The 20,077-nt window shown below is 42.3% G+C and overlaps 1 protein-coding gene across 3 annotated transcripts in view; it reads left to right on the top strand.

Moving 5' to 3' along the window:
• The window catches only part of MAN2A1 (mannosidase alpha class 2A member 1), a 211,974-nt gene that overhangs the window by 29,373 nt on the left and 162,524 nt on the right, over positions 1-20,077 (top strand). The window contains exons 1-3 of one of the 3 annotated variants that reach the window (XM_070794116.1): positions 4,335-4,776; positions 10,759-11,016; positions 18,231-18,375. In XM_070794116.1, the coding sequence (XP_070650217.1) occupies positions 4,726-4,776; positions 10,759-11,016; positions 18,231-18,375 (454 nt within the window). In that variant the 5' untranslated portion in view covers positions 4,335-4,725. Of the gene's footprint in view, positions 1-4,334; positions 4,777-10,758; positions 11,017-14,030; positions 14,147-18,230; positions 18,376-20,077 lie in introns of those variants that run through there. The other 2 variants (XM_070794117.1, XM_019965504.2) reach the window with 2 other exon arrangements.

Raw genomic sequence — 20,077 nt, forward strand, 5'->3', positions numbered from 1 at the left:
TTCTTTCCTGTCTGAGCCACCAGGGAAGCCCTTCCGTTGGTGGCAGACTCGGTGCTAATTCATTTATAACCATTGCAAGCAGTGGGTATTAGCACCACATCTTGCCTATAATGAAGCTGAGGCTTCCGAAAGTTAAGGGGCTTTCTCAAGGTCACAGTGCTGGTAAGTGCTGAGACTAGGATTAGAACCCAAGTAGTGTGATCCAGAACCCATCTACTTGAACTTTTTAGCTAAACTGGTTTTACCTTTATTTGGTAAAAGGAATCATTAAAAAGAAAAATAATCATCATTTGCTGGTATTAAAAATAAAAATGTGATCTCCTGCCACAGGAACACAAGATGGGTGAGAATTACTGTCCCATTTAAACGGAGGATCAGATGGTGCAGGTCTGGGAATTCACACCACCCTGTGGGGAGCTGAGCGATGATTTGCCAAGTAGTTGACTGTGTGCTGCATCCTCTTAGGCAGCAGCCTCCAATCTTTTTGGCACCAGGGGTTGGTTTTGTGGAGGACAGTCCCCACTGGCCGAGGCTGGGCGGTAAGGTTCGGGATGCTTCGGGCGCCTCGCATATCTTGTGCCCTTTGTTATCACTGCATCAGCTCCACCTCAGACCATCAGGCATTAGATTCTCGAGTTTGGGGCCCTGCTGTCTCACTGAGATGCATGACTTCAGAGACACAGGTCCCAAACCTAAATGATCACCAGAGTCACCTGTGGAGCATAAACATTGCAGTTTCTGGGGCCCTACGTGACATTCTAGGGTGGATTCCAGGGATTTGTACTTTTGAGCAGCCTTTACAATGAGTCTTGATGGTCACTGTTGGAGCCTGTTCACCCAACTACACTCACTACACGAAGGGCACTTAAGTGACAGAATCCAAATGCAGAAAAATCCTGATGTGATGGACTGATAGCTGACTCTAACCAAATTAGATTTAAAGGGGAAGAAGCATCAGGTATACACACAAGCATACAATGAGGTCAAGCTTTTTTCGTTAGAATGCTGCCTCTTTAGAATGCTGGTTATATACATGTAATGTTATTTCCTCTAGAGTTCCCTTAATTATAAGTTTGATTTGGCTGCATGAAGATTTCATATCACTAACATGGTAGGAAGGATTCTAGAATTGTCTCAGGGTTCAGACGCCCTCAGTCACCCTCGTCAGCTGAAAATCATAGCTCATTGAGCCACGGTTGGTGATGGTTGTGAAACCTGAAGACATTTGATTGGACTGTACAGAATCCATAATCTTTGCTTTAGAAAGGAAACCACATTTTTTGCTCTACTCACGAGGTCATGATGGTCACCCTGTGGCTGAATATGGATCGGTTTCTCTCTCATTTCCCAGACAGTCCATAAAGATCATCCTATTTATTTAGGACTCCTCATTCTTTTCTTACCTACATTTCGGGTTACAGTGAAGATTTTATCTTTCTTTAAAAATTGTTAGTTTCATTTGTATTTGTACTATAGGTGTATGTGCCACAAAATGACAGTTACTGCTTCTTTGTCTTAGAAAAAAATGTTGCACACTTTTTTCTTTAAAGTAAATATTTTCAGTTCTGTTTTGTGCCAGGCGTTGTGCTCGGCATCAGAATGCAGTGGGTACAGTGGTGAGTAAACAGCTGTAGTGCCTGTTCTAAATATAGTGATTCATTTAGTGATGAAGATTGGGAAAAAATACATGAATAAAATAGGCAAAAATACTGTGGAAGAATCAAAACAATAAGCTGACAAGAAGTGTGACATGAGGAGGCCTATTTTAGAGAGGACGCCTGGAGAAGACCGGGCAGAGGGGCGTCTGGGAAGCGGCGAAGTGCTGTTTACAGAGAGGGCCAGTGCAGGGCCTGGGTGAGGCGGGGGAGCTGGCCGAGGGCAGGGATGAGACAAGGGGTGGGCCGCCGTGCCGGCGCAGACGGTAAGGACCCACCTGCAGCCTGGGAGACCTGGCTTCAGACGCCTGAGCGTCTAAGAGCAGCACAGCACAGGAGAAGGGTGTGGCTACGTAGAAAGCGAAGAAGAACTGAAGAGCCTCTTGATGGAAGCGGAAGAGGAGAGTGAAAAAGTTGGCTTAAAGCTCAACATTCAGAAAACTAAGATCATGGCATCTGGTCCCATCACTTCATGGCAAATAGATGGGGAAACAGTGGAAACAGTGGCTGACTTTATTTTTTGGGGGCTCCAAAATCACTGCAGATGGTTATTGCAGCCATGAAATTAAAAGACACTTGCTCCTTGGAAGAAAAGTTATGACCAAGCTAGACAGCATATTAAAAAGCAGAGACATTACTTTGTCAACTAAGGTCTATCTAGTCAAGGCTATGGTTTTTCTAGTAGTCATGTATGGATGTGAGAATTGGACTATAAATAAAGCTGAGTGCCGAAGAATTGATGCTTTTGAAGTGTGGTATTGGAGAAGACTCTTGAGAGTCCCTTGGACTGCAAAGAGATCCAACCAGTCCATCCTAAAGGAAATCAGTCCTGGGTGTTCACTGGAAGGACTGATGTTGAAGCTGAAGCTCCAGTACTTTGGCCACCAGATGCGAAGAGCTGACTCATCTGAAAAGACCCTGATGTTGGGAAGGATTGAAGGCGGGAGGAGAAGGGGATGACAGAGGATGAGATGGTTGGATGGCATCACTGACTCAATGAACTTGAGTTTGAGTAAACTCTGGGAGTTGGTGATGGACAGGGAGGCCTGGCGTGCTGCGGTTCATGGGGTCGCAAAGAGTCAGACAGGACTGAGGGACTGAACGGAAGTTGGAGGAGAGAAAGAACGCGGTGGGGAGGTAGATATGCAGGTCCTTGTTGAGTCTAGTGTGAGGTGTTTCAGTTTTTTTTAAGTACCATGAGAAACTACCACTGGATTGATTAAAGGTGTTCCATCTTAGGAGGGCGTGGTTGACCCTGTGGATCTAGAGAGTTCCTTGAGCGGCTGCTTGGCCTGTAACGGAGGGCAGCCGGGGCGGCCGGTAGCACAGCCACTGCCCTGTGCCCTTACCCTCCGCCTCCGAGCAGGCAGGAGTCGCTGGCCCTTCGAGGTCCTGCTCTGCCTTCGGTCCGGGTGGGCCCCTCCTGCATGCCAGCAGTCCTTGAGTGAGCTCGGTGCTCTCACTGCGCAGAGGGTGGTCCTCGGGTGGAGAGTGAGGTCAGAGGTCACAGGCAGCCCCCTTTCTCCTCGGGGTGCCCAGCTCTTTGGCCTCCGAGTAGCCGCCAGGCTGGAGGCCCGGGAGCAGGCAGGTGGCCTCCGAGGGCTCCCGTCTCCCCACAGCCCAGGCCTGGGGGTGGCGGGGACCCTCCCCTGTGCACCTCTGCCACCCGTTGGCAGCGGCCCTGTGCAGGGACGCAGCCTGGGCCCTTGGGCCCGCCCTCCCAGCGCCTGCGGAGCCTGCGGGCCACTTGGGCTCCTCAGATGACTGGGGCAGGGTCTGGGCCCTGGCCCTGAGGGGGCTGCCGCTGAGACCGCCTCCTCTTAGCCCGGACCAGACTCGCCCTTTCTTGTGAGAACAGAGAAAAACATCCCTTAGAGAGAGATTACAGGATCACGGTTACCTGACCATAACCTGACCTCTAGGACAAAGGATCTGACAACATGACGTCTGTATCAGCTAACTGCATCCCTCCTGCACCTTTCTAGAAGAGGGCTGTGCTGAAACTTTCAGTAACTTGGGGCTCTTAGGGCCTGAGCCTAATGAGCCTGTCTGTGTTCCAAACGCCAGCGTTCACTATTATTTGGCCTCGCTCTGCAGGGGCTCACGGACTGGTGTTTTTGGTAATGGCTAGGCCCTTGAAGGGAATGGCGGGGCTGAGGGAAACACCAGAGGTTGTTTTTTGGATGGGTTGTAGTATTAAGTTGAACCCTGAGAAACTGGTGACATTTGACTATTTCCAGCTTAAGAGAATGGTAATTTCATATTCTTTGACCTAATTTAATCACGATGGTGTAATCACTCACCTAGAGCCAGACATCCTGGAATGTGAAGTCAAGTGGGCCTTAGAAAGCATCACGATGAACAAAGCTAATGGAGGTGATGGAATTCCAGTTGAGCTATTTCAAATCCTGAAGGATGATGCTGTGAAAGTGCTGCACTCAATATGCCAGCAAATTTGGAAAACACATCAGTGGCCACAGGACTGGAAAAGGTCAGTTTTCATTCCAATCCCAAAGAAAGGCAATGCCAAAGAATGCTCAAACTACCACACAGTTGCACTCATCTCACACGCTAGTAAAGTAATGCTCAAAATTCTCCAAGCCAGGCTTCAGCAATACGTGAACCGTGAACTTCCTGATGTTCAAGCTGGTTCTAGAAAAGGCAGAGGAACCAGAGATCAAATTGCCAACATCCGCTGGATCATGGAAAAAGCAAGAGAGTTCCAGAAAAACATCTGCTTCTGCTTTATTGACTATGCCAAAGCCTTTGACTGTGTGGATCACAATAAACTGTGGAAAATCCTAAAAGAGATGGGCATACCAGACCACCTGACCTCCTCTTGAGAAACCTATATGCAGGTCAGGAAGCAACAGTTAGAACTGTACTTGGAACAACAGACTGGTTCCAAACAGGAAAAGGAGTACGTCAAGGCTGTATATTGTCACCCTGCTTATTTAACTTCTGTGCAGAGGACATCATAAGAAATGCTGGACTGGAAGAAGCACAAGCTGGAATCAAGATTGTTGGGAGAAATATCAATAACCTCAGATATGCAGATGACACCACCCTTATGGCAGAAACTGAAGAGGAACTAAAGAGCCTCTTGATGAAAGTGAAAGAGGTGAGTGAATAAGCTGCCTTAAAACTCAACATTCAGAAAAAGATCATGGCATCCAGTCCCATCACTTCATGGCAAATAGATGGGGAAACAATGGAAACAGTGACAGACTTTATTTTCTTGGGCTCCAAAATCACTGCAGATGGTGATTGCAGCCATGAAATTAAAAGACGCGTACTCCTTGGAAGGAAAGTTATGACCAACCTAGACAGCATATTAAAAAGCAGAGATATTACTTTGCCAACAAAGGTCCGTCTAGTCAAGGCTATGGTTTTTCCAATGGTCATGTATGGATGTGAGAGTTGGACTACAAAGAAAGCTGAGTGCCGAAGAATTGATGCTTTTGAACTGTGGTGTTGGAGAAGACTTTTGAGAGTCCCTTGGACTGCAAGGAGATCCAACCAGTCTGTCCTAAAGGAGATCAGTCCTGAGTGTTCATTGGAAGGACTGATGGTAAAGCTGTAACTCCAATACTTTGGCCACCTGATGTGAAGAGTTGACTCATTGGAAAAGACCCTGATACTGGGAGGAATGGGGGCAGGAGGAGAAGGGGACGACAGAGGATAAGATGGCTGGATGGTATCACTTACTTGGTGCACATGAGTTTAGGTGAACTCCGGGAATTGGTGATGGACAGGGAGGCCTGGCGTGTTATGATTCATGGGGTCGCAAAGTGTCGGACATGACTGAGCGACTGAACTGACCTGAACTGACTGTTATACTATTGAGGAGGCCTTACCTTTAGAAGGGGAATTTGATGAGGAAGTGTTGAGGGAATGTAGCCAAAAAGAACATCTTTGAGCCATTGAGAGGTGGGTGTAGAGATCGCCAGTGGAGTGTTGGCCTTTGAAGCAGAGAGACAGGAGGGCACATACTCTTTTCAGTTGTAACAGGAAGGAAGAATGACGTGCAGATACAGCCATGCTCGAGTGGTCATAGTTATGCCAATCCCAACAGCAAGTGTCTTATACAGGGCAAGTAATTGCATAATGAATGTTTAAATGTAGCGGTAGATGTGTATAGATTGACTCTGTTCACAGGACATTATGAGTACCGATCCTGATTTGCTGGTAGTAGGCTCTAAATTTTCTCTCAAAAGTCTTTGCTATCAGTGATTTTTTTCCCATTTACTCAGTTATTCTCTTTCACCAAAACCAGAATAAATCAAGTATCGTGACCTTCTTTCCCACTCCGTGGCAGTCAACACTGTGACCTTCCTTTAGAACTGATTAGCAAATCAAAGAATAAAGTGGGTTTCTCACAAGTGATTTTCTTGCTCTACAGAAAATTGTCTTTTTCAATACTACTATCAGTGTTCTTTGACTTGTCAGCATAGTTGAAACATTATCTATGATTTCTGTTACTTTAATGCAGACTGCAAGTGTATCTTTTTAAAGTCATATCACTCTTCTCTGACATGTATACAGATTTTGCTTATGGAAGTATGTGTATTTCAGGAACTTTAGATGTTTGGAGCAAGACTTTATTCTACCGCATAATATAGTTTAAAAAATGATTCTCACTAGACCATTATGCTAACGTATCCCCAGGCCATGATTTTCTCTATGGACTTACTATTCAGCACAGAGTTCCAGGTACTGATCACTCATTGTATCTTTAAAGCTACAGTGAACTTAAAAGTCATCGTAAGTGCCTGCTGGATCCTTTTTCATGGAGCACCGATCACCTGTAATGTTAATTTGCATAGTACTCTCATCCATGGGTTATGGGACTGGGGCCACAGTGAGCACATTCCCAAAAGAACTGAATTAACTCTTTTTCAGTGTGTTCTTTTAAGCTGCAAGTAACTTTGCAATGTGTATGGCTCCAAAATTATCTTTTCCTGAAAGTACAGAAAGATCTGGAGAAACATAGCACCCATGAATTAATTTATACATTATAAGTGCCTGGTAAAACACATGGCATCTTTAAAAGCTCTGGAACGGTGGTGTTATAGATTAAGGTTTTATTTTATGGGTGTGTAGCTTTTACTGCAGTCCAGACAAATCAACATGTTCTAATTCTGCTCGGAATCAGAGGAACTTGATTTACTGTTGTTACCTGCTGTGGTAGAAATTCTAAGTATCACTGAAGTAGGCTTGTGTCTTTGGTGCTGGAAATATTCAACAGAACTCATCAGAAGTGATTTCAAAAAGCCTCAGTCTGGGGTATTGTGATGATGAGTGAAGAAACATTTTCTCCTGTTTCAGACACAGCCTTTGACAGTGCATTCAGTTCAGTTCAGTCACTCCGACGTGTCCGACTCTCTGCGACCCCATGGACCACAGCACGCCAGGCCTCCCTTCCATCACCAGCTCCCGGAGTTCACTCAAACTCATGTCCATTGAGTCGGTGATGCCATCCAACCATCTCATCCTCTGTCCCCTTCTCCTCCTGCCTTCCATCTTTCCCAGCATCAGGGTCTTTTCCAATGAGTCAGTTCTTCACATCAAGTGGCCAAAGTATTGAAATTTCAGCTTCAGCATCAGTCCTTCCTATGAGTATTCAGGACTGATCTCCTTTAGGATGGACTGGTTGGCTCTCCTCGCAGTCCAAGGGACTCTCAAGAGTCTTCTCTAACACCATAGTTCAGAAGCATCAATTCTTCAGTGCTAAGCTTTCTTTATAGTTCAACTCTCATATCCATACCTGACTACTGGAAAAACCAGAGCCTTGACTAGACAGACCTTTGTTGGTGCATTTAGGAAAATATATATAGATTAGACAACTATCTACCTAGCTCTGAAATATTTTTCGCTTCCTTGGGTGGACTCTGGGTTATGCCAAGGGATTGCCTTTGACTTTTCCACAGAGAACCAGTCAGCCAATATGGATGTGTGTGTAAAGATTTGTTCTGTAATGTTGCTCAACTGCTGACCTGCAGCCTCCACAGTTCAGCTAGCTTCTCTTCGGCCCTGACCTAGTGCTGCACCAGTCCACCAGGTTTCCTTTGCTTTGCCGTTCTAGTCAAGGATTGATCCATAGTCAGTCTCTCTTTTCACTAGGAGAAGTGGGGCTTGTCCTGCAGGGTGAGTTCTTTGCTAAGACCTTGCACTTCCTGCTTCTCTCTCCCCTGATGAACAGGCTTGAGTTCTCCCTTGTGGAGACATGGCACCCCACCCTAGAGGTGATTCCTGCCTTAAAGGGCTACAGTTCTGACCTGTAGGGGGCTGTTTCTGTCCTATATGTCTAAGTAGAGGGGCTCCCCTGGTGGCTCAGTCCGTAAAGAACCCACGGGCAGTGCAAGAGACTGCATGCAACGTGATAGACCAGGGTTCAGTCCCTGGGTCAGGAAGATCCCCTCAAGGTGGAAATGGCAACCCACTGCAGTGTTCTTCCTGGGGAATCCCATGGGCGGAGGAGCCTGGCGGGTACAGTGCTTGGGGTCGCAAGGGTCGGCCACGGCGGAGCAGCCCTGCTGCCCGCCCTGGCGTGTGTCTGCGTGGGGAGGCCATGTGGGCCCCTCTCAGGGGCGGGGGCTCTGCTGCCATCGCGTGCTCCTCGTCTCTCCGCAGGCAGAGCTCCGGACACTCCTCCCCAGCGTTGTCTCTGCCCTGCCTGTGAAGGTCCTTGCCTGCTGGATTGCTTCCCCTTTTGTTTACCTTTTTCTTATTCTGAAACATTTCCCCTAGTCCCTTCGGACTTCTGTGAGCTCTCACACAGTTTGTTGAAGCGATCTTCTCTTGGTAGATAGCACTCTGTTGATCTTTTTTCCCTCCTGTTGTTGAACTGGCCAATACCTGGGACTAGAATTATTCTTTCTCTTGGCTTCCCATTATAAAATCCACAACCACTCATAAGAGACTAAAGAAAGTATAAGTACCTGTAACCAGTTTTACCATCTTGATTACAGCTTTCTGTATGTCAGTTCAGTTCAGTCACTCAATCTTGTCTGACTCTCTGCGAGCCCATGGACTGCAGCACACCAGGCCTCCCTGTCCATCATCAGCTCCTGGAATTCACTTAAACTCATGTCTGTGGAGTTGGTGATGCCATCCAGCCATCTCATCCTCTGTCATCCCCTTCTCCTCCTGCCTTCAATCTTTCCCAACCTCAGAGTCTTTTCAAATGAGTCAGCTCTTTGCATCAGGTGGCCAAAGTATTGGAGTTTCAGCTTCAGCATCAGTCCTTCCAATGAACATTCAGGTCTCATTTCCTTTAGAATGGACTGGTTGGCTCTCTTCGCAGTCCAAGGGACTCTCAAGGGTCTTCTCCAACACGACAGTTCAAAAGCATCAGTTCTTTGGTGCTCAGCTTTCTTTATAGTCTAACTCTCACATCCATACATGATTACTGGAAAAACTATGGCTTTGACTAGACAGACCTTTGTTGGCCAAGTAATGTCTCTGCTTTTTAATATGCTGTCTAGGTTGGTCATAACTTTCCTTCCAAGGAGTAAGAGTCTTTGTATTTCATCGCTGCAGTCACCATCTACAGACCAGACCACCTGATCTGCCTCTTGAGAAACCTGTATGCAGGTCAGGAAGCAACAGTTAGAACTGGTCATGGAACAACAGACTGGTTCCAAATAGGAAAAGGAGTACGTCAAGGCTGTATATTGTCAACCTACTTATTTATTTCTATATGTATCTTTTATTAAAAAGGCGAGTAATCATGTCATACATACAGTTTTAAAACTGTGTTTTCATCACTTTATCTTCTGAAAATGGTTTCTCAATTTTTAAAATTGTATTTCTAAGTTTTTACTGACTAAAAACTATTCATTATGTTAGTTGTATTGTTTGACTAGTCCTTCACTTTGGGACATATAGATGTTTTTTCTTTTCTCCTTTCTGTCTTTCTGTTATTTACTGGTGAGAGGAATTTCGTTTCTCGGCGTCCACATTTGTTTTGCTTTCTACGCGTTTATTTTGTTACACCTTAATGTGGCCTTTTTGCAGCCGTGGGGCAGGCTGTTGCTATGGCACGAACACAGTGTGGCCTGGTTTGCTCCATGTGGGGAACCATGTCTAATGCTCGTCTGTCTTTTTGGCATGTAGCACTGCGCCTGTGCAGAGGGTGTTCACTCAAGCATTCTTGTTGCATGGAAGAAGTGTAGAGAGCTCTGTGACAAGCATTGAAGTACTGTGTCCTGGGACCCAGGGTATCGGAGTGAACAAGACGAAGATTGGGACTGAAGTGGGTTGCCATTTCCTGCTCCTGGGAGCCCTCCCGACCCTGGGATTGAACCCTGGTCTGTCGCATTGCAGGCAGTCTCCTGTACTGCATGAGCTCTTGACTGACTGAACTGCCAGAGAAAGCCCTTTACTTAGACATGTGTGACAGAAATAGCAGCCTCCTGCAGATCAGAGGCTGAAGGCTTATTCCGTAAAGGAAAGTTTGTGTTTAGAGGTGGCAAGCCTCTACGTGTGAGGATCACTTAAAAGAAACAAAAGTACGCAGTAGAGTAGAAGCCGTCTAAATGACTTAAGTGCAGTTGCTGGAGGAAGGTTCACGCCAGGCTTTTTACAATACAGCTCATTAAAAGAGTTGACCAGATTTTTCTGTTGATGGTAGTTCTTGTTTAGGATTGTTCACTAGTGTTACTGACTGAAATGGAATGGTCGTTTTCAAGTTCATACTTTTTTGTTCTTTTAAGTAACTGGACTCATTTGTACCTCAATTTAAAATGTCATACCTGAATATAATATGGTATTGCACTTAGTGATTTTAGAGACCTGAAGGTCTTTTAGGACTGGGTTTGGGGTAATAGGAAATATAGGCCCCAGTCTTCTTGGTCTGTGTTTTGCACATTTTAAAATATGACTAAACAAAGGTTGCAGCCACGGAGAAGGTTTTCTGCTGTACTCGGGCGTCTAACCCTGCCAGCCGCTCACGCTCCCACTGACCCCACGTGTAAAAGAGAAGAGTGGAGGCTGAGTGGCTACCGTCTTGGTCAGGCACATAGTTTCAAAAAAAATGCTGTCTGTCTCAGTAAAGCTGTCTTAGAGTTTCATATAGCTGTCTTTTTCTTTTTTATTATAGGGTCAGCTTTCAATGTTGCAAGAAAAAATAGACCATTTGGAACGCTTGCTAGCTGAGAATAATGAAATCATCTCAAATATTAGAGACTCAGTCATCAATTTGAGTGAATCTGTGGAGGATGGTACGAAAAACTCAAAAGGCAATTTCAGCCATGGTGCTGGCTCTCCTCTTCTGCCATCGAAACGTTTGTCCCTCACAGTTGACCCTGCAGACTGTCTGTTTGCTTCACAAAGTGGAAGTCCGAGTTCAGAGGTGCAGGTAATGTATGCGTTCGTTAAGAATCACTGGGCTGTGATTTGCTTTTGTCTTTTTAGGTTTGATCTGGTACCTGTTTACAGTTGCTAAATTCTTCGGATTACAGTTTCTATTTTTGTAAAATCATTTAATTGGTCACATGATCATTGATGTTCTTTTTAGTGATAAAATTGTGTAATTCTATGTTTCTCCTAGTTTTTCTTTCTTTTATACTATGTGACTATGGCCTTTTCTGTGTGCTTCTTAGGTTTTATTTTCTATATCAGTTGAAGACCTTTAGAGGTTTAAATCTTGGCAAAGAGATATTTTCCCCCTTCCTTTAGAGAATACGAGAAAAGCCCTGCTCTTTCTGTGTATCTGTTATACATAAGAAGTTTCACACAGTGTGATGTCAGCTTCTCTTTACTGAATACGCCTCTGTGAGAGGGGAAGGGAAGAGCTCTAGAACTGTCCAGGATGAAGGTTTTTGTCCACCTGTGGTTAAGGAGCACGCCAAGTGTGGCGAGTCTGAGTTGAGATATGCACTGATATCCACACAAAGTGTTGAAGATTTATTGTGTAAAGAAGAATGTAAAATATCTTGCTTATTTTATTTTGATTATATATTGGGATGGTAATATTTTGAATATATTGGGTTAAAATATATCATCAAAATTAATTTCACCTATTTTCCTTTTTTTTGGTTTAGTCAGAGCTGTATTTTAAAAATTAGTTGTGCAGTTATTTAAAAGGAAGTTGAAATATATTTCCCTAAACATGATCGATCAGTTTTACCATTTTCATTTAGTAGGAGATATTCTCATTCTCTTTATGATCTATAAGGCTATTCATTTTTCTGATTGATTTCCTTTCTTATAAAGGGTTTATTTATGAATTTTTAGCTTGATCCTATTTTTGTTTCTAGTATTTTTAGTTTGTTGCCCAGTAATATTTAAGGCTACTTTCAGGTAGTAACTATTGGGTTTTAATTTTGAGGTATTATATTTTGGATTTCAAATAACTTGTATCTTTCATTTATTTATTTGTTTATTTTTTTCCTATCTAGGTAGTATGATTTTATTTTCTTTACACTTTGGCATTTATTTACAGAGACCTTCCTCTGCCCTGGATTCTTTTTTTTTTTTTAATGAAATAAAGATGAATATTTTTAATGATGATTCACAAAGAAGATAGATGATGTAAATTATTAGACACCTTAATAATAAAGAAACAAAGATATATAAAGGAGAAACCAGAAGAAATATGAGGGAAAAGAAAAATATAGAATCATAATGAGATGTATTAACATTTCTCTGAGAATATCAAGTGCAGAAAAAATAATAGGAGCATCTTGAATGATGTCATTAATAATTTAAATATAATTGATTTATATTTAATTCAGTTCAGTTGCTTAGTCGTGTCCAACTCTTTGCAGCCTCATGGACTGCAGCACGCCAGGCCTCCATGTCCATCATCAACTCCCAGAGTTTACTCAAACTCATGTCCATTGAGTCGGTGATGCCATCCAGCCATCTCATCCTCTGTCGTCCCCTTCTCCTCCTGTCTTCAATCTTTCCCAGAATGAGGGTTTTTTTCAAATGAGTCAGTTCTTTGCATCAGGTGGCCAAAGCATTGGAGTTTCAGCTTCAACATCAGTCCTTCCGATGAATACCCAGGACTGATCTCCTTTAGGATGGACTGGTTGGATCTCCTTGCAGTCCAAGGGACTCTCAAGAGTCGTCTCCAACACCACAGTTCAAAAGCATCATTTCTTCAGCACTCAGCTTTCTTTGTAGTCCAACTCTCACATCCATACATGACCACTGGAAAAACCATAGCCTTGACTAGATGGACCTTTGTTGGCAAAGTAATGTCTCTCCTTTTTCATATGCTGTCTAGGTTGGTCATAACTTTCCTTCCAAGGAGTAAGCGTCTTTTAATTTCATGGCTGCAATCACCATCTGCAGCGATTTAATTAATTTATATTAATCATGTCCTACACAAATATATTTAATATTTTGTACTTCATACATTGTTTTTAGATGTGCATAGGATATTTAGAAAAGCTGGCAAAAAGGTAGACATAACTAAATTTCAGAAAGTAGAGTTCTTTGTGTGTGTGTGTGTGATTCAGTTATACACATATGTTATTTGTGAAATTATTTTCCATTATAGGTTATTAGAAGATACTGACTATAGTTCCCTGTGTTATACAGAAAACCTTTGTTGCTTATTGCATATCTATTTTTTAAAATTAGAAATCTAGAATTCTATTCATACTAAGTCAAACAAGTGGAATCAAAAGGTCATAAACTTTTTAGTTAGACAAAGATTCATAAGTTTTCTAAAATATATACATATTATTTATATATATGTATACAAAAGCTTTTTTAATATGCTTGATAAAGGCTTGAGAAAGAACGTAAAAAAAACCAAAATCGATGGAGAAATTGGAAAACATAAACTAAATGAAATGGGAACACTGAATATGAAATAGAAAAAGTGAAACAAGCTAGATAAAAGTAAAAGATTCTCATACAGTCTGGTTGCTTTTAAACATGACTGCTCATTAGAAACATATCTAGACCTCTGTCAAAAAAGCAATACCTGGGCATTTGTATTTTTTAAAAAATACCAAAATAATTCTGCTATGCATCTAGATTTCAAAAAGTGATTACAGGTTTTTGTATTGAATGGTAGTTTTGGTGATATAGAATTCTATCTATGATTTTCTGTTGACCAATCATGATACAATGATATTAAGTGAGTAATAGTTACATCATCACAATAGTAAAAGATGTTTATTAGTTTTCACCATCAATAGCCAGACAAAAAATAAAATCTATACAAAAAATTGTATAGATTACAATTGTAAGGTATAATGGGAACTTGATTAATCTAACAATATAAAATAATTACATGCAGTTTAGGGGGTCAAGCAGAGTGATGTGGTAAGTGAAAATACATACATACACATGATTTCATCTGCTAAGCCAGGCTATGTCTTGGTTGGTGCATTTACTCCATTTGCGTTTCAGGTAATTATTGATATGTAGACCAGAATTCGATCCCTGGGTTGGACAATCCCCTGGAGGAGAGCATGGCAACCTACTCCAGTATTCTTGCCTGGAGAATCTCCTGGACAGAGGAGCTGGTGAGACACAGTCTATAGGGTCAGAGTTGGACACAACGGAAGCAAGTTTGCATGCCTGCTCACATGATCCTGTTACCTTTTTCTTAATTGTTTTGGGTTTATTTTCTGTAGGTAGGGCTTTTCCTTCTCTTGTTTTCTGCCTAGAGAAGTTCCTTTAGCATTTGTTGTAAAGTTGATTTGAGGATGCTGAATTCTCTTAACTTTGCTTGTCTAGAATGCTTTTGATTTCTCCATTAAATCTGAGGGAGAGTCTTGCTGGGTAGAGTATTCTTGATTGTAGGTTCTTCCCTTTCATCACTGTAAATATGTCATGCCATTCCCTTCTGGCTTGTAGAGTTTCTGTTGAGAAATCAGCTGGTTTCCTGATGAGAGTTCCCTTGTGTGTTATTTGTCATTTTCCCCTTGTTGCTTTTAATATTTTATTTCTGTCTTTAATTTTTGTCAGTTTGATTACTATGTATCTTGTTGAGTTCTTCCTTGGGTTTATCCTGCCTGGGACTCTCTGTGCTTCCTGGACTTGGTTGATTCCCATATTAGGGAAGTTTTCAACTATTATCTCTTCAAATATTTTCTCAGGCCCTTTCTTTCTCTCTCCTCCTTCTGGGATCCCTATAATGTGAACTTTGGTGCATTAAATGTTGTCCAGAGGTCTCTTAGGCTGTCTTCATTTCCTTTCATTCTTTTTTCTATATTCTGTTCTGCAGCAGTGATTTCCACCATTCTGTCCTCCAGGTCATTTACCTGTGCTTCTGCCCCAGTTATTCTTCTCTGTTTGTTCTTTAGTTCTTGTGGGTCTCTCAGTTCAGTTCAGTCGCTCAGTCGTGTCCTACTCTTTGCGACCCCAGGGATTGCAGCACGCCAGGCCTCCCTGTCCATCACCAACTCCTGGACTCCACCCAAAACGTGTCCACTGTAGGTCTTTGATATACACTATTTGCATCTTCTCAATCTTTGCCTCCATTCTTTTTCTGAGATCCTGAATTATATTCACTATCATTATTCTGAATTCTTTTTCTGGAAGGTTGCCTATTTCCACTTCATTTAGTTATTTTTCTGGGGTTTTTGTCTTGTCCCTTCATCTGGGACATAACTTTCAGCTTTTTCATGGTGATTTTGTTTTAGTCACTGTGGGATTGTGGTTCTTCTTGCTTCTTCTGTCTGCCCTCTGATGGAGGAGGCTAAGAGCCTTGTGTAAGCTTCCTGATGGGAGGGACTGGTGGTGGAAAAATCTGGGTCTTGCTCTGGTAGGCAGTGCCTTTCTCAGTAAAGCTTTAATCCAATTATCTGCTGGATTTGCACTCCCGCCCTGATAGTCTTTTGGCCTGAGGCCAGCCCGCCCTTGAGTCTACTGGCTCTGTGATTGGGTTATTGGGGACCTTCCCAGACAGCTGCTAGCAGTCCCCGGCCCCTGTGGCTGTGCTGACCCACGCCTGCGCAGGAGGCCCTCCAGCACGAGCGGGCGGCTCTGCTCCTGTGGAGGCGCTGCTCCTTCCCTCTGAGTCTGGTGCCTGCAAGGTTTTGTTTTTGTCCTCCAAGACCGAAATCTTTGTTTCCCCCAATCCTGTGGAAGTCTTGTAATCAAATCCTGCTGGCCTTCAAGGTCAGATACCCTGGGGATTCCCGTCCCTTTGTTGGGTCGCCAGTCTGGGAAGCATGACGTGGGGTTCTGAACCTTCCCAAGAGTGGGAAAACGTCTTCACTGCTGTTGCTTTCCAGTATGTGGGTCACCTACCCCGATAACTTCCCCGGTGGCTCAAATGGTAAAGCGTCTGCCTGCAATGCGGGAGACCCAGATTCGATCCCTGGGTTGGGAAGATCCCCTGGAGAAGGAAATGGCGACCTACTCCAGTTATTCTTGCCTGGAGAATCCCATGGACAGAGGAGCCTGGTGAGACACAGTCCATAGGGTCACAGAGACTTGGATACAACTGAGCGACTTCACTTTTCACCCCGGTAGGTACGGGATTTGATTTTATCGTGCTTGTGCCCCTGCTACATCTTGCTCGTCTTCTTTATCTTTGGACACGGAGTATCTTCTTTGTCAGGCTCCAGTGTCCTCCTGTCGGTGGTTGTTCAGCAGCGAGTTGTGATTTTGGTGCTTCGGCAGGAGAAGATTAGCGCATCTTCTGCTCCACCGTCTTGAACTGGAGGTTACCGATTTCAGTATTAGAGAAATTTAAATTATGTATTTAGCTTGCAATATATTGGTTTGCCAAAATGTTTGTTTGGATGTTTTGTAATAGCTTAGAAAACACTCGAACAAACATTTTGGCCAATGCAATTTTTTCCTCCAGTAGCACTGTTTTTAGAGGGTAGTGGTGTTGAGAACTAAGGTAAGAAAGGACTTCTGCCTTTCTTAAACTTTGAGTGTGTCACTCACATTTATTCTGTTCTACAAATTGACAGAGAGCTATTTTAACGTTGTACCTTGGATGGGAAACTGGATCTTGGTGCAGACCCTAAGGAGTGAATATTTTAAAGTTGGACAAGAGGAGTTGGCTCTGGCCTTGCTTCAGTGTGGAAGCTTTCACTGACTCTTGGGGACAGAGAGCATGATATGCTCTCGAGGCCGTGGCCCGCTTGTTAAGCCGGAAGCTGGGGACAGTGGGATTGGCTCTGTGCTCCAGCCTCATCGGCTAGTGTGTGGCCAGGTTCAGATAGGATCAAGATCCTGGGCTTTGAAGGGATATCTGTTTCTCTGAGGCTTGGCTGTGTTTAGGTTTTAATTAAGTACCTTTAAAGGGAAACAGTAAAATCTTTTTAGGGGTGGTCCTAAATCTGGGCCGGCTAGAAAGGAGTTGCAGAGCAGTCATGGAGCTCAGGCAGAGTGAGGCAGCAGGGTCCTGGGAGCTGCAGGGCCTGAGAAGGATCCGCAGGGCCAGCGGCAGCTGTTCTGTCTTCTCTTCCTGCTGCTTCACAGACAGCCCTTCTTATCTTTGGGACATTTTATTTATATTGTAAGTTTCCAAGTAAAAGGTATGTTATTTTCTTAAAATATTTTGTGTTCACTTTCATATAATTTGCTTGTTATCTTAAAAAACTGTTTTGTAACCAATTTATGTATTAATTAGGATGTAATTTCTCAAGTAGTTTAAATTTTACCAAAGGAGGGTTGTGTTCTTTGTCATACTTAGTATCACAGAGAGTATGAAAAATAAGTCTTTAGGTTTGTTTGACTTTGTTTTCTTGTAATATTTTTTTCTCTTTTTTCCCCAAATGGATTATTATTTAGAAGAAATACTACTTTGGAACTTAGCAAACTTAGCAAACATTAATATTTTTTTCTCTTTTTTCCCCAAATGGATTATTATTTAGAAGAAATATTACTTTGGAACTTAGCAAACATTTGAACACTTAAAAGCTAAATCTCAATTAAAAAAAAATTATTTTAAACCTAGCTAACCCTGTTATAGTTTTATTTTTAGGATAAAAAAGGTAAACATACATAAGCTAAATTAAAGAATATCTATAGATCCATTTCCATTCAGATATAGAATTTAAAATATAGGAGATTGGTTATAAAATAAAGACAAATTATAAAATAATTTTCAGTACTTTGTTTGAAAATGCTAAAAATATTTGATCATAATGAAATTTTTTGTTAGCTCTTCAGTTCCCATCCTTTTCTATTAAATTGTATTGGAAGTAAAGTAGGGGAAGAGGAATTGAATGAAGTTATTTTATATTAGGAACAAAAGATGAACGGGGTTATTTATCAGGTTTATTATGGAGCACAATTTTAACCTTTATTTTAACTCTCTGAATGATGGTTAAATGTGTTCTGCCTTAACCTCTTTAGTTAAGGTCTACAGAAATAGTTTCATTTTTTAAAAATATATATACAGAGTACAGCAACAAGTAGTTTTGAGCAAATATTCCCAACATGAAGTTTAAATTAATAATGGTTATACATGATTAACTGGAGAAGGGAACAGCAACCCACTCCAGTAATCTTGCCTGGAGAATTCCATGGACAGAGGAACCTGCCAAACTACAGTCCATGGGGTCATAAAGAGCTGGACACGACTTACTAACACACATGCATACATGATTAAACTTAACTTCTTTTGTCTTTCTATTGTAGATGTTGGATGTTTACAGTCTAATTCCTTTTGACAATCCCGATGGTGGAGTTTGGAAGCAAGGGTTTGACATCACTTATAAGCCTGATGAATGGGACACTAAGCCCCTTCAAGTCTTCGTGGTGCCTCACTCCCATAATGACCCAGGTAAAACCTGCACTTCAAAAATCTGGAAGTTATTAAGTCCTTGTAGGCCCAAAGTATTTTAATGAGAATCAGGTAAACCTACTTTTCAAATTTTGGGGATGTTATTCTCTGACTTTTAACATATTTTGTATGTTACAGTGTTCTCATTTTATCAATTTATGGGCCATTCAAGGATAATACTTGTGCAGTATCAAATAGGAATAAACACAAGAAGGTCTCAGCTTTGGGAGATGAAAAGTTACATGCATATAAGGTAGTGATAGTTCATTTTAGTTACTTCTTAAATATTGTGTGAGAGAATTATTTCATGTCCATAAACTCTGCATTAGAAAATTCAGAATGCTCATGGTAAGGTTTGTATCTTTAAAATATAGAAACAGCATAAAGTGGTTAAGAGCCTTGGTTTCAAGCATGCATGAGTGTGAGTCCCAACCCCAACAGTGTTAGACAACTTTAGGCCAGAGTAGGTTTTTTCCCAGGTAGAGACAGGATAAAGTGTTCACTTCATAGAGTGAAAGGTTCAAGGCATGTTGCACTGTGCAAGAATAACTGCTGTCATTGCCATTAATGCTGATATTTGTTCATGTGACACCTTGTGGTATTTACTGGGGCCAGAGATTTTTCCACCCCAGGTAAAGGAAAGTTGCTAAAATGATAATGGGAAATGTAACTCAATGTTTATCTTTATTAGTGTGAGGACACAGGTAATGAGTAAATGACCCATGAATTAAGTTGCAGGATTTTTTGGAATGTACTTCCAAAGACTTTTGAAGGACTGACTTACCTATGCTTCTGTTTTTTATTTTTCTGAGTTTCATTGTTACTATCAGAGGCACCATATTCATTTACTACTTTGCATGTTTTTGCTCTCAACATTTGATTTTGTCATATTCTTTTCCACTAGTTTATTTTTATGTGTTTCTTTCTCAGACAGTAGAGCTTGTTGCTTTACGTCTGGACGCATGCTTTGGTGAAGCCCTGCCTGTGTGTGTTTGCCCACGCATGCTGCTTTTAGCTGTGAAAGATAGTCTCCAAGACAGAGCTTGGGTGCTGAAGCGTTCGAATCTCTAGTGTACTTCAGTATTTAGTGTGAGAAGAAGGACTATATATATATGAAATCAATATTCTGAAAATTTGTGATGAGCAGTTACTACACATCAGCTTCTGATTTGGTTTCCTTGTCTTTGGTCTTAATGTCTTCATCTAGCTCTATTTGTCTCATTGATGTTTCCTCTTATGTGTTTTAAGTCGTCACCTCAGCAGGTAAAGAATCTGCCTGCAATGCAGGAGACAAAGGTTCTATCCCTCAGTTGGGAAGATCCCCTGGAGAAGGAAATGGCAACCCACTCCAGTATTCTTGCCTGAAAAATCCCGTGGACAGAGGAGCCTGGCGGGCTACAGTACCAAGGGTCACAAAAAGTCAGACACGACTGAGCGGCTGAGCATGCAAGAAAACCTTCACCGTGTAGGGCTGCCGAGCGAGATTCGGGGCCAGCCTGAGTGAGGCAGACCTCCAGCTGTCCTGGGGCTTGTTTATTTGTCTATCTATGAAATGGAGGTCATGTAGGTGGAGCAGCATTGTAAGTGAGATTGAGTTATAAAGTAAATGTAGAAGGTGATGAAAATCATACCTAATCGAAATTTATTTTGCTGTTTATTTACCCACGTGAGCACCAGATTAAGTAGTACATTTGCATTTAGG

This window comes from Bos indicus, chromosome 7, assembly GCF_029378745.1.
Source record: "Bos indicus isolate NIAB-ARS_2022 breed Sahiwal x Tharparkar chromosome 7, NIAB-ARS_B.indTharparkar_mat_pri_1.0, whole genome shotgun sequence".
NCBI lineage: Eukaryota > Metazoa > Chordata > Mammalia > Artiodactyla > Bovidae > Bos > Bos indicus.